Source organism: Grammomys surdaster, unplaced genomic scaffold (genome assembly GCF_004785775.1).
Source record: "Grammomys surdaster isolate TR1022 unplaced genomic scaffold, NIH_TR_1.0 124917, whole genome shotgun sequence".
Taxonomy (NCBI): domain Eukaryota; kingdom Metazoa; phylum Chordata; class Mammalia; order Rodentia; family Muridae; genus Grammomys; species Grammomys surdaster.
The window spans coordinates 272922-287950 of record NW_021619849.1 but is presented as its reverse complement, the minus strand read 5'-3'; the positions used below and the strand labels follow the sequence as shown (position 1 = coordinate 287950).

General features: G+C 40.4%; 1 protein-coding gene and 1 non-coding gene across 2 annotated transcripts; both read left to right on the top strand.

Moving 5' to 3' along the window:
- The first annotated feature begins 626 nt into the window (after positions 1 to 626).
- On the top strand, positions 627 to 688 carry LOC114636797. The gene has a single exon (XR_003713692.1). It is a non-coding gene; the product is annotated as a U7 small nuclear RNA (small nuclear RNA).
- Positions 689 to 7126: 6438 nt separating this feature from the next.
- Positions 7127 to 13603, top strand: LOC114636793 (C-type lectin domain family 2 member D11-like). The gene is made up of 5 exons (XM_028784907.1): positions 7127 to 7262; positions 9493 to 9618; positions 10548 to 10729; positions 11307 to 11413; positions 12446 to 13603. The coding sequence occupies exons 1-5, from the start codon at positions 7196 to 7198 to the stop codon at positions 12588 to 12590; spliced, it is 627 nt and encodes a 208-aa protein (XP_028640740.1). The 5' UTR covers positions 7127 to 7195; the 3' UTR covers positions 12591 to 13603.
- The last annotated feature ends 1426 nt before the right edge of the window (positions 13604 to 15029 follow it).

Here is a 15029-nt window from a genome sequence, read left to right as displayed (position 1 = left end):
CTACAAAAGAAACATTGTGACAAAGTTCCTGACCCTGGAGCAGGATGTGGACCTACATGAGTGTTGATGATTGCTGTAGGTGTAAGGCTTATTTGTATAATAATGAATATATTTTACTCAAGGGAAAGTCCTCTCTGCCAAGGGTAATGACTCCATGATAATCATAACCAGTACAATTCTGGGAAATGTAAATGTATCTTTGTGATTCTGAGACCTTCAGGACATCCCTTAAGGCTGTGGGAAAGAACTTTGAAAACATGAGATCAAAAATATATAAACAAGATTTCTCAACTATATAAAATAAATGGTGAAACAAGAAGTGTAAGAGGGCTTCACAGACCTAAAAGAACAGAAACAACTGCGCTGATGAGCCAGCTTGTCAGAAAGATATTAAGGGAGGAGATAAAGAGATTTAGGCAGTAGTGATCTCAGGGCAAGATCCCACCTAGCTATGTTAATTGTTTTTTACTTACAAAGCAGGCAGATTTTTGAGGCCAAGGCTAACCTGGGACAGAGTGAGTTTAAGTCCTTTTAAAAGAATCAAGAGGCTAAGGTTATAAAATGATGATTTGTGGGATAATGAAAAGGGATACTACTTAGAGCTACTTAGAGATAGTTGCTTAGAGAGATAACATAACTCTTTTATAATTTTTCTAGCAGGGTTTCTGACTTTGGTTAGAAAACCCAAGAGCTATCTAGAGGTCTATCTCTGGCAAACAGCTGTCTCAAGCAGAGAGATATCTTGAGTAGGAATCTAACTAGAGAGCTGTCTTGAGCAGACTACAGAGTTGTCAGCTTGCACCCATCACTGACTTTTTCCTTTTTTCTTTTTTCTCCCACTGTCCCCAAACACCCTAGTTGTGGATAAGCCCTGGGGTTGCTCGTACTTTGATGCTAATTCCACTATTCTGGGAGGGACTGTGAATGGGGAGTGAACCACATACTCAGGTGACTTGTGAACCACCTCCTAATGAACAAAGGAGACAATCATTGGGCAAGTAGGAGGGACTTCTGGGTTGGATAGGGGAAGAGAGGAAGGAAGCAGGGGAGATATAGAGTCTTTTTTTGGATAGGATAGCAAGAGGGAAAGATGTAGCTACTAGTGACTCCCAGCTTATGGAGAATTCACTAGGATTTGCCACCAGAGGAATTAGATTTAATATGGCTTACAAGATTAGCATTATAGTTGTTGAGTCCAGATATTGAGTTACCATTGTTCTGAACTAAGTTTGTGTGGTGTTTTTCTTCATGTGGCTGCTCAAGTGGATTCCAGAGAGAATGGTGTGGCAGCAAAGAGTGGGTTTGCCTTATGAGTACCACAAAAGCCATGGGGATTTTGAAGCATGGGGGCTGGCATGGAAGCGACCTGCCAGTGGAAACTTAGCTAGCTGGGTGGGGAGATTTCGGGAGCTCCTGGCTAGAGAGTCTGCCAAGATGAGAACACCTCACTGGTGCTGGGCATAGCACAGGAACTTATTGTACTTTTAAAATATTTCCTGCAACACACCCTTCATTAAGATCTCCTCTCAGAGGCTGGTCCTTGGCAGTACAATAAATGTATAAGCCAGTAATAATGTGTTTATTACAATTACAAAGTGCTGAATACTATATAAAACTGTGTGTGCTATGCTTTCATCTAGCTAGCTGTGCAGAACTAAAACATCTGGATTGATGACTTCTTTGAATCAGTTAACCCTTGTCTCACCAGCTCTCAGAAAACATTAAAGAAACTCGGATCAATTGTTTTGTTGACACAATTATTGAAAATTGAAGAGGAGTATGTCCCTTGACTATTGCTAACAGTGGGATTTTGTGTCCTCACCCAGGAACAATATTTCTTTTGCACCAACAAATCCAAACTGGCTTGAGACTTAAGGACCAAAGATTTATACATCAGAGGGGTGGGTGGGTGGGGGAACACAATAATAAGCTTCCTCCTATGAACGAGCTTCGGGTTTCCTCCACTCAGGCTCCTCCCCTTCATCATACCTTTCTTCCTTATTATCCTCATACTCAAATATTCATCCTGTCTTTTAAACTTTTTAATGAAGTTCCTTCTGGATTAAATCACCACCATTGCTAGGTCCTCTGGTCAATGGCTACCTTGGCTAGGTTCTGCACATTGGTTTCATCTTACTAACTAAAGCACTCTAATTAACTATTCTCAAAGATTTCTCCAGAAGTTCACTACAACAGTCACTGGATCCACACAGCTATTCTGGTTAAAACTCTACCCCTGCTTGCATAAAGTCAATCTGACCTATGACGCTTAGACCCTTGAACAGAGCCAACCTGTCTCACTCCATTATTCCTCTCCCACAAAAAGCATCAATGAGAGGATAAATTGCCTGCTTCCTTTTATCTGTTCTCAGGATCAGGAATGAAAGTTGAAAACCTAGAACAAGAAATCTCGGATGAGCTAAGAAACTCCTGACTCAGCAAAACCATAAGAAAACCTGCCCTAGAAAAAAACATAGTAACAGAATACTAGCTGTCGTCATTCATCCCTGACAGTAAAGAACTAATGAGAAAACTTTCCTCTCTTGAGAGGAGTCTGGCACTTGGTCTCTATTACGGTAGGATCATTGCTCTGATTAAAGGACAGTCTGCTTCAATCCTGACTTAACACATACACCACCATGATAATCTTTACTGCAACATGGGTGTACAGACATATATTAATTAGTTTACTTGTTTATAAGTTTGTTTATTTGATATCTACCATGATATATTTCCTCATTTGGCAAAGAGGACGCTGAAAGGCAAGCATGGGTGCTGAGAACTGAACCTACTCCTTTTGGTTGGGAGCTTTAGCCTTTAACAGCTTGGCCATCTTTCCAGCCCCCATTTCATTTCAAGGATTTTCATTAGAGTAGCTGGCTTTGGTGACATAAACTGTAGAGAATAAAAGAAGCTATTGAAAGATATCCTCAGCAGGGTCAAGTGTTTATTGTTAAAATATTATTAAAATGCTACAAAAGGTAACATGCTAAATTGTATGTTCAGAAAACTCATTGATATCCATTTCTAATGGGACATATAATTTTATGGGATTAATTTTCAGTATATTGGAAAAAATGGATGTCAGCTGTTTATACATGGACTGACAGTGACAAGATAACCTTATTTTGCCATAGCATTGATGTGTCCCATTTCCTGTGGCCAATACCCAGCCCACACCTGTGCTGATTTAACATTAGGTCTGATATTGACTTACTGGTCTGTTGTTTTTTTAGTGACATGGATTCTGGTTTAGTTGTTAGAGAAATATCCACTTGTCATTTAAAATGCAAATACTTACTTTCAGTGATTTTTCAAGCCTGTCATCTCGGGGATCCATTGTTTAAGTAGTATACCTCATGTAGGTAAGATTATTTTAAAGAAAAGTAGAGATGAGTGCATTGTGACTGCTATGATCATGATTATTAGAGAAACCGAGTGTGGATTCTCTGTGACCACCACGAGCAGCAGAATAACCATTCATGTGAAGCATGAAAGTCTAGTTCAGCATAACTCAGTAACTGGTGATGGTTCATACTTCTAGAGTCTGACACCAGGAAACTTATTTTAAAATTAGATTATTTAAACACAGCACAATTTTAGACAAAAGTTTCCTAGTGGCAATTAACTCAACCCTTCATGCACAATAAAGCTTAAGACATGACAACATTGAAACTCTTTTTAAAGTAATTGTGAGTTCTTTCATAAGGTGGGTTTATATATTGACTACATGTGACCTCTTAAGGGTTTCGGGAATGTCTGGTGTGTTTGTGGTCATTCAAATAGCACAGAGATCACCTTGTCTATTAACCACTTCCAACCCCATTTGTAAAGTATATGTGACATTTCCCATAAGGATGAGTTCTTTTGATTGAGAAACAATGGTCAAGAAAAGGAAGGGTCTGGGGAAGCCATGTGTGGCCTGGCCCTGCAGATAGCACAGAGATCACCAGGTTATTAACCACAGCCATTACCAGCCTTCTGTGGAGAAAATAGGTTTATACATCTCTTCCTTTGAAGGGACAAGCCTGCATGTTTAACATTTCTGGTTTCCCTAGTTTTATCTGTGAGCACAAGAGCCTCTGTGCCCTCTATGGTAACAGTGTCATCATAGGCAGATCAAAGAAGTCCAATGATATTTTTATTATCTTGTGTTCTGGGTTTCTTTTAAGACTTTTAAGTGTCTCACATAGCCTAAGTTTGTCCTGGATCTTTCAGCCGCTACCTCCCAAGTGCGGGATTACAGGTGTTGTGCCTCCATGTCCTTCTAGGATTTTGTTCTTTAACCAGCCCTATTACTACAACCCTAGAACTTCACATAAGATGTCACTTTTCACACAAATTTTAAATCCATTCACTACATTGGCAAGCAGGAATGAAGACTGGGGCCAGTTCTTGAAACAGGTCCTAACAGCATTTGCACACAACTATTTCACTCAAAAGGCAAAGATCATATTCCATATGTTTTTCCTAAGGATCATCTTCAGGGCCTGGGAAGATGGCTCAGTCAGAAAAGTGCTTGTCACATAACTGAGGGAATATGAATTCTGTCCTTCATAACCTACATAAGAAAGCTGGGCCTGGTAACATGAGCTGTAAACTCAGTTTCAGGTAGGGAGAGATTGGTGGATCCTTGGAACTTGCTGGTCAGTTAGCCTAACTTAATCTGTGAGCTCCAGATTCAGTAAGAGAACCTGTCTTATAAAAACTACAGAGAACAATATCTTTCTTCTGAGGACAAGTATTGAACATGCTTCCAAGATGGATTAACTTGTGTTAGGTATTCCCTCTCTCTCTCTCTCTCTCTCTCTCTCTCTCTCTCTCTCTCTCTCTCTCTCTCTCTCTCCTTCTTCCCACATCCTTCCTTCCTTTCTTTTTTCTTTCCTTCTTAAAGATTTATGTGCATGCATATGTGGGTGCCTGCAGAGAACAGAAGCACCACATCCTCTGCAGCTGGAGTTATAGGCAGTTATGAGCTGCACAGTGTGGTTCCCAGGAACAGAACTCAGGGGAATTCTAACTGCTGATCTATGAAGTCCTAGTTTTAAAAAAGTACTTTCTACTCAGAAGTTGAAAAATTACTAATATGTTATAAAGAACTACTCCTATATTTGCATATGTTATAAAGAGTTGGCAGCTTTCTTTCAAAACTATAACCAAGAAAAATTAATAAGTAAGTTAAAGTTTTATTTTTTTTTTAAAAGGAGATGGACCAGGATGACGGATTAAACCAGATTAAAAATTGATTCAGGGTTTAAAAATTCTTGCCACATAAGCTTGACTATCTGATCTGGTTCCCAGGAACCCAAGGCAGCAGTAGAAAGCAGACTCCTATGACAACATGACCCCTACACTTATGCTGTGGCATAGATGTACCCCCTCAAGTAATAAAGTAATTTTTTAATGGACCAAATGGGTAACTCTCCAATGTTTCAAATAGATGAATGTGACTTTTGGATATAATTTTTATTATTAAGTAAAATCTGTTTTGTTTTTTTCTGGAATACAGTTGGCACTCAACACCAGTGATTTGCTATAGCTTCCAAGAGTCAAGGAGAAAGTGCTGCACTGGGTTACATTTGAAATCATTACTGTGGTAGAAAAGATCCTTTAAGGGGGACACTTCAGCTTAAGAATAAACTTCTGACCTGCCTGGAGATGTGATAGTATGACGACTATAATATCACACAAAACTCTCTGTCCTTCCTGCCTTTTAAAATGCAAACTTGGAGAGTACTTCCACTGTCATAGGAAAATTTGAGTGGAAAGTCCTGTGACTTTGCCTTTGTTGTCCTTCCACTTCTCCCTGTCTCTATGGTCAACATCCCACATTGGGAAGCACACATGACAAGCCCAGAATAAATATTGACTCTGTTATGAAGCCAAGCCAGTGCCCACAGTGTGCCTTCTGTGGGTCAGGACAAATGGTTGGGTACTTACGTCCCACAGTGACATCTTTACGTTATCACACAGTGTAATCTTGCAGCCTAAATGTCCCTGTGATGCTGTGAAATATCTCCTCGACCCAGGCCAGAAGTCTCCCCAGGGTTATCTGTTTCCCCGAACTGCTGCAGGCCTGTGATAATAAAGGACCAGAGGTCCTTGTCACTGAGCCAGTTTTCCCTTTGGTGCAGGAAGAAGTCTGTTCGTCTCTGGCTCAGGGTTCTGGAGTTAGAGGAAGAGTCCTCCATTTGGGGAGGGATTGAAATTTCCTGTGACCTCAGTAAGTTCGAGTGCTCTGAAAGAGAAACCTACTGTTTACAATAAAGGCGGATGTGTGACAAAAAAAAAAAAAAAAAAAAAAAAAAAAAGAGAAACGAAACACAAAGTAAACCAGAAACAAACAGGAAAGTCAGTCTACAGATGGTGCCAGCGTGGCTCCTGGCCCTGTTCCAGCAGTTTCAGAATGGCTTTTTTAGTAAAAGGCTATTAGTGATCTGGGGGTTGAAAGGGAGAGAGGAGTTGATGGCAAGAAGATTGGAGAGGAAGGAGAAGGGAAAGAAAGTAGAGAATGGAAGGGGGAAGAGAGAAGAGAAGCCAGAAGTAGATAGAGACATTGGGGCTGGGAGAGGGATCAGACCTTGAAGCTGTCATGTGAGCTCATAGAAGAGCAGGTATGTATATTACTGGTCAGATTAAAAGCCTTCCAGGCCTTTGTTTTAAGCTGTCAGGCTTTTGTCTTAGGTCAAGTGGGTATAGGAGTTCTGCCTGAATGTATGTCTGAGAACTATGTAAGTGTAACAGAGGACAGATGAAGGTGTAACAACACAGGCTCATGATCACCTACCCCAAAGATCATGGTCTGATGGACAGGAAAGGGTTGGTAATAATATGTTCTTTTTGTTGTCATCTTTTGTTTCTGAATTGATTCCTGCAGGACAGTAAAACTGGTCTCCCCCTCCAGCCCCTGAGTTGCTCTGCTAAAAGCTCTTTGTTTACAGGATTAGTTGGTAGGGTGAGTGTTCAGGGGCTGAACCCACACAGAACCAGATCCTTTCCAAACTAATGCTGTAAACTTTATTACAGACAGGCTCACTGCGATTCCTTACAAGTTCTGACTCCTACTTGGGAGGAGCAACTCCTACTTGGGCGGAGCTGGCTGTTAAATACTGACTGGGACCTCTGATGTGGTTCTGTCTCTCAGCTTTCAAGTTTCAATCCTCCTGTAGCTAAAACTCAGCTTCTCAGCTCTGAGATGAGTACCACGAAGGCTTCCCTACCTATGCTCAACACCACAGACAGCCCGCAGGAGGCAGAAATGGGTATGTATTTAATAATATTTCAACCAAACTGTAAGAGAAGAGAGGAGCTTCACCAGGGACAGGAAGGCAAAAGAGCTGAACCTTGAACAAAAGAATAAGAACAGAAGGGCTTCTGTGAGCCTGTCACAGTGGGTCTGCAGAGTAGGAGAAAGCAGACAGGATTAGCTATGAGGCTGTTACATTAGTTATTCTGTTGGAGCATGCAATATATGAATAGTTCTCAGGCAAGAGAAACGAAGAGTGAGTGAGTCACCTTTTAAGAGCCAGAGCTGCAGTCCCAGCATTCTTTCTTTCTTTGTACTTAGCTTGCTAGTCCACTCTTCCCAGCAATCTGGTAATTACACTCTGGTAGGTTACACCAAATTGCTGTAGAAAATGCTTGCTCTACTTGTGAAGAAATTATAAGCAATGGCTTTGCAATGTGCATAGTGATAGAAGTTGCCTGGGAAGCTTGGGGCTTGTGTTTTGCAGATCCATTGTAATTAAAAAAGAACTGTGAGGAGGTGGCATGGGGTGGGAATGGGGTGGGGGTAGGGTGAGGGTTCAGGGGCTGAACCCACCCAGGACCAGATCCTTTCCATTCTAAGCTCTTGATAAGTTACAAAAAAAGAATGTAATGGGGTTTTCTACTTCATTCTCCACACAAGCAAAATCGTGTTTCTTGTGTTTCAAACTGTCTGTGCTTCATTGTATTGTGCTCCTTTATCTTGCTTTTCTCCTCACTCCTGTTCCTTCACCCTAATTTCTTTTTCATTTAGGGAAAGAATATTGGATTTTGAGAAAACAAGATTGATATTTATCAAAATACAAAATTCACAACAAACGTCAATGCTTATCACTTAACCAAGTATTCTAACTGAAATTATTATGATTGTTATTATCACTATTATCACTGATGATGATGAGGATTGGTTCTTTGGCAAAATCTCATACTTTACCCCAAATTGGCCTGGAACTCCAGCTCCCTCTGCCTCAGCAGGGTTAACTTTTTGAAATCAAATACTCAAATATTTAGCCAACAGAAACATTTCCTGCTGTGAATGTGGAGCTCGTGTCTAAAGTGCAGCTGTTGTGTAACTAGCTGCAGACATTTTATAGCTTTACTCCTTTGAAACCATAACTTGTTTAGTCACTGAAACAGTTGTTAATTAAGCTAAAAACCAGGCCAGCAATGTTTTATTTCTTTGTTTTTTTGAGGTATCATTTTCAACGTTGCTTTTAAATAAAGACACGAAAGCTTTGTTCAAACTGTGCTATGGGACACATTCAAATTTAGGAGATACGTGTGTATACAGCATGAGAAAGATGGATGGCAAAGTTCCTGTTTATATATCACAATGAAAAAGAAAGTATCAAAATTATACTGGTGTAAACACAGAGGATTATCTGTAAATCTTACTCATAATATCATATAAGAAATGCTGGTGTGGAATCCTAAATGAATAAAATTATCTTTCTTATTTTTTTTGAAATGTCCAATATCCACAAATGTGTCCCTTCAATTTCCAACTTGCTAAGACTTTTTGTTATTTTAGACTAATATTAATTTTCCACATGATTTTGGTAAGCTTGTTATGTCAGTGGGTTTAATTACATTTATGTGCCTTTATTAATTAATTTATTTACTGATTAAGTTCTTTGGACATAGTCCAGGTTGAGTTCTAACTTCCTATGTAGCCAAGGCTAGCCTTGTACTCCTGACTCTCCAGCTTCTGCCTCCCTAGCACTGGAAATATAAAAGTGTACCATCCTGTTTGTCTCCTTGACTAGAGCAGGGGTTACACAGGTGGTTGTGAGCCCCTTTTCAGGAGGTGGGATTGGGAACCCAACATGGGTCCTCTAGAAGAGCATCAACTGATCTTAACCTCTCAGCCATCTGTGCAGCCCCCTGCTGATCCATGTCTGTCTCCATCCTTGGTGCTCAGTGATGTCCTCAGTCCTAACCAGTCTATTCTTATGGAACAAAATATATGGATAGCTTTGGTTGTTGTTTGCTATCAACCTGAACTTCACTCTTTCTGCTTCTTGCTTCTTCATTGGCCCTTAGTTCAATGACTGGAAGACTCCATGTTTCTCTTTCCTCTAGTCTTCTGTGAGCCATAGACATGATTAATAGACCAGGACCTTCTGTGAAGGGGATTGCAGTGGGTGAAAACAAGCCAAATCTACAAAAAAATTCTTTTTCCTTAAATGTCTCTTGAGATTGATGTTCTCATATTTATATTTTCAGGTAAAACGCTTCAAGGAAAATGTCTCAGAATCCTCTGCTCTGAGTCTCCTGCTAAGCTTTACTGCTGCTATGGAGTGATCATGGTCCTCACTGTAGCTGTAGCTGCTCTTTTTGCTGCTTTGTCAGGTAAGTGACTCACTCTCCAAATTCTGCAGCATTCTGTCCACATTCACACTGTCAGTTATACTACTGACCACTGTGACCCAGGCATTGTGGGAAGGGCTTTAGAGAAAACACACTGGAAGTTCCTGTTATCTGGGAACTTAGGTTCCAGCAGGAAGATGCAGTGAAGGAACACATAGGCTGTGGTGTGGTCAGGAGGCCAGGCTCAGCATCTCTGGGGAGACATCATCCAGCAAGCTCTAGACAGAGATGCAGGGGACTCAGGTCCACTTGGGGGAACTGACCAAGGTAGAGAACAAGGAAAGAAAAAATCCAAAGAGGAACCTCAAGAAAGGATGAGAACAGGGAAGAGTAATATGGCCAGTGAGATACATTGCCTCCTGCCATGACCCCATGGGTTTAGTTACCAGGCTCAACTGCATTTTGAAAGTATTAAATGGAAAGGTTCTGAAGTAATAAATGTATAGGATTTTAGTACCACACTGTCCAGAATAGTGCAATAAAATATCGAACTGTCGTCTTAAGTATGTAAATCATTCTTTAGGGCAATGTGTCCACACTGTATACACTACCTACCCAAAAGTTCTCACTGCTATCTCAATTATCAGGCTGACTATAATAGGTGTCCATACAGAGTGCTTGCTGTTGTAGCATCCTTATTATAGTAAACAGTCATCCAAAGCACAGAAATGATGCTATTATAGAAATGCACTTCCTGGGAACCCTACTGTCAGTGCACACCTGAGAGAGAATGGGACAGAGGCCCAAGGTGGGAGACCTTTAGGTAAAGGCCTGTCATGCTCAGGAGAGGATTCCTACAGATCACTTAGGAAAGCTACAATCAGATTCACACCTCACACTGAACTCAGGAGAGTATTTCAAAAAGAGAGTAGACATGCTTATTATGATTTGTTGTATTGCCCTTTTCTTAGTAAAAAGGACAGAACAGATCTCAATCAAAAACAATGCCTATGCTGCTTGCCCGAGAAACTGGATTGGATTTGGAAATAAATGTTTTTATTTTTCTGAATACTCAAGTAACTGGACATTCAGCCAGGACTTCTGCGTGGAACAAGAGGCCCAGCTAGCTCGAGTTGACAACCAGGAGGAGCTGGTAAGAAATGGGCAGAGATTCGTTTGTCTGTTTGTTTTGTTGAATATTTTATTGCCTTAAGATAGTTACAGATGAAGCATGAGGAAGGATCCCATCCCAAACACATGAAGAGATGGGGAATGTGTGAGTGTGTGTAATTTGCTCGCGTTAGACTTCTGACTGAAGCCCTGAGACACTCAAGAAATATTATTTCATGTAGTAGTCATAGTCAGCTGGAAGGTCAGATATGCCATCTTACTGGGATACCTGGTAGTCATGAGAATTTTCCCATAAGCTGACACATGTTACATACAGCAGATGATAACTGTCAATAACTGCAATGGGAGGTTAACCCAGAGCTATCCTGGTCACAGAGGAATGTGTCACTACATTTGGTACTTTCATTCAAATGAGGTACTTTAGAATTACAGATGTCAAGTGGATCCACTGAGAACTGGTGACTAGTACAGCTCCAAAGTCTGTGAGCCTCAGTTCCCCCCTCCTGTTATCTCTAGAGGAAGCTGTGGAGTGGAGAGACTCCAGGATCATCTGAAACAACGAGACACATGTATTTTTGCCTTTTTGTGTTTTATGACAGAATGTCCTAAGTAGATACAAGGGGATTTTTGACCACTGGATTGGCCTGTACAGAGAGTCATCAGAGCACCCTTGGAAGTGGACAGACAACACTGAGTATAACAACTTGTATGTTTTCACAATCTTCTCCCTTCTACTGTGTTCGTGTGTTGTGATATGTGTGTGTTGTGGCTATGAGAGATGAAAGTCGGTGCCATGTGAAGCCAACTGTACTGGAAGGAAGAAAAACAAAAGAACCCTTGGGCTAGATGTGTGGCTCAGAGGTAGAGAGTGTGTTGTTTACATGCAAGAGTCAATCCCCAGGAAACTCACAAGCTTAAATCCTTTGGATATTTTCTTGTTTATTGGTCATCATTTTCAAAACCTTTACTTAGTGTGGTTTTACTCAAAATCTTTAACCATAACAATGGTGTCTGGGGAAGCTATTGCTTGCTTTAGCTCCAACCTAAACCTTTTTGTTGTTGATAAATGTCCTGTGTGGGATACAGACAAACCCTCAGATGGGCAGTGGGGGCTCTGACACCCCAGAAAGCCACTGCAGAAACTGCAAGCCTGTGACTGAGCAGTCCATTATCTGCATGGGTGCACTTGTCCAGGAAAGCAGACTCTTAGGACACTTGGTACCTCCTCTAAAGTCTTGTCATCACAGAGCACTCAAAACAGTTCTTGGATTTGAGCATAGCTGTTTGACTTGTCATTACAGAGCACCCAAAACAGTTCTTGGATTTGAGCATAGCTGTTTGACTGGAATGGTACATCACAGACTTTGTCACATCCACCCATTAAAGCCCTTTAAGTAATTTACTAAGAAATGGGCATTCTCATATGTAAAATGCCTCAAAACAGAATTGAAAATCACCCTCAGTGAGGTCACTTAAGGCTGCAGTTCATTTGAACATGGCAGCAAGCACCAGCCCAATGCCTTGTACACACATTACAGGATTTACCATGGACAAATGACAAAGGAGTGATGTTCAAACCCTGAAAATGTGGGACAGCAGGCACAAAACTAGTGCAGGTGATTCCTCAGGGACTCTTTGGTTCATATTACCAAAAAGCAGTGGAGACTGGTGAGATTTCATTGCAGGAGCTAATGCAGTTCTGGACTCCGCCGACTTAATGTTTTTTTTTTTTTTTCAGGGTTCCTGTCCAGGGAGTGGAAGACTATGCGTACCTGAACAGTCAAGGGTTCAATAGTGCCAGGATCTATGTAAATCGCAGATGGATTTGTAGCAAGCTCAACAGCTATAGCCTCCACTGCCAAACTCCTTTTTTTCCTTCTTAACTTTTAACAAGAGATGCTTCTTAGCCTGTTATCTATGGGTGCTACTCTTTACCCTATGGTCACACATTGCTATCAAAACAAATAAGAGTATTTCCAACATCACAAGTGAAAACCATCTTGGAGAGCTGCACATACAGGGGATTACAAGAACATAGATGAGTCTAAAGTAGATGTTGTCACTCATACCTTAAGCCTAAAGTACAACTAATGTTCTTGAACCCCACTTTTATGATATGAAGTTTTTGTGCAGAGAAATCTTTCCGTTGAATCTATGAGACCACAAAAATGAGTCTCCCAACATGCATGTGACCTTTAACAATGAAAGCAAAATGGCTGGGATAGTGACATACATCTATAATCCCAGCTACATAAGGGTTGAAACAGGAGGGTCACAGGTTCATGAGTGGGGACTGAAAGCGTGGAAACACCTTAACAATGACAGGGAAGATTTGAACCCATCTGTAGCATCCCATCATTTGGAGAACCATATTATACATGCTTTTCTGAACTCAAACCAACAGACAGAAGAATTTAAAAAGTGTGTAAAATTAAGATTTACTTTATACTATGCAATTTAGCACGTAAGGGACACTGGTGATATATTTCTCTACTTTACTTTTCAACGTTCCTATTTCCAATTATACTGTTCTAAGTATAATTATAATTACTTACTTATCCTGTTCTAAGTATAATACATTTTATAAACAAATGCCATTTTAATTTCACCATTTTATGGGATTTATTTCACATCAAACGTGAAACTCCTTAAGCATTTAATACTTAATTTTACACTAGCATGTATATTATTGAGTTTTCAAAAAAAATATTTAAAATCTTAAAGAGTTAGCTACCCCATACTGATGAGTCCCAAAAAAGGACGAAATAACAGGCTAAAAAGCATCTCTTGATCTCTTCATCCTTTCTTTTCCCTCTTGTTTTTTTTATTCAATATTATATTTATTTAAATTTCAGATGTTATCCCCTTTCCCCATTCCCCCCTCATTAACCCCCTATCCCATCCCTCCTCCTCCTTTTTTTCTTTTATATCGTTTAAATTACATGTAAGTATGAATGGGACTCTGTTTATTATCCTGGTTGTTCGTTGAATATTTGCATCTGTTGTATTGCTAGCTCCTCAACCTAGTACTTACCTCTTGTTCTTTTTAACGACTATGTATCAACTTGATATGCCAAGAGGGAGTTGATATCCACGGGAGGCCTCTAGGTCTCTAAGGAGAAAGGGATGAAGAAATGGGGGAAGGGAAGGTGAAAGGAACATAGTGGGTGGGAGGGAAGGGAAATAAATAAAAAATAAATTCAAAACACTACATTTATGCTGACTTCATTTATGCTTATTGCTTGTGTATATGTATATATGTGCCCTGCCTGTGCTGGGCAGACAACACAGACATAGCACAGACAGAGATAGACAGGACCAGAAGGGATCCTCTCTCTGCTTACTGCGAGTGGCAAGGTGGATGCTGGAAATGGAGCAAGAACAAGGGCTCCTAACGCTGAGTCATCTTTTCTTCCCTCTTGTCTCCTTTTATTAGCACTGCTGATCAAGCTTTGCAAAAGTAGCAGGTATTCCCTGCAGTTTTGGTATTTTCTTTTTATAAGCTGTTGTCTAAATCTGTGACCCTCCTTAAGTAGCTGGGGTCACAGGTATGTGTCACCACACCAGCCATTTTGTTTCTCATTGCTAAGGACCAAGAACATTTTTTGATATGCATTGATGCTTTGCCTTCACGTGTGTCTGTGTAAGGATGCCACATCCTCTGAAACTGGAGTTACAGGCAGTTGTAGCTCCCATATGGGTGCTGGGAATTGAATTCAGGTCCAGTCCTCCTAATCACACATGCATTTTGAGAAATGTATTGTTTTTATTTTAAAGTAGTGCTTTTTATTTATTAGATGAATGAAAGCACATTTCATTCTGAAAAATGACTTTCTCAGCCCCCCGCCATTCCCCTCATTTAGTCCTAATACCACTCTTTGCAATCCATTTTACTTCCTACATCCTAAAGGAAAGGAGGAATATGTTCCCAGGGATGGTTCAGAGAAATAAATATTTTATACCATTAAATTGTGTGAACTTAATCCACAAAAGAAACGTGATAGGCTTATAAACTTAGCTGATCCAATAATACTGTACACAGTAGACTGGAAGAAATAGATTTACTAATATTAATTCTTAAGATTCAAATTACCCAGGGAAATGTCTCGCCAGTGTCCCTATCTGACCCACAGTAAACACACAGTAAGTTTCCTTCCATTGCTCTCTGGAAATAATGCTGAAGGGAACAGCAACTTTCCATGAGCGTTGGTCCTTCTAAGGGATCTATCCCCAAGATGTCAGTGAGCTGTTCAAACAGTCTCTTCCCTCAATCTATCTCTCTCTCTCTCTCTCTCTCTCTCTCTCTCTCTCTCTCTCTCTCT

Bases quoted from the DNA above. Each gene is read 5' to 3' on its own strand.
- LOC114636793 (XM_028784907.1), top strand. From the start codon at position 7,196: ATGAGTACCACGAAGGCTTCCCTACCTATGCTCAACACCACAGACAGC. The intron at 7,263-9,492 runs GTATGTATTTAA...TTATATTTTCAG, and splicing joins CCCGCAGGAGGCAGAAATGG to GTAAAACGCTTCAAGGAAAA. The intron at 10,730-11,306 runs GTAAGAAATGGG...GTTTTATGACAG, and splicing joins TTGACAACCAGGAGGAGCTG to AATGTCCTAAGTAGATACAA.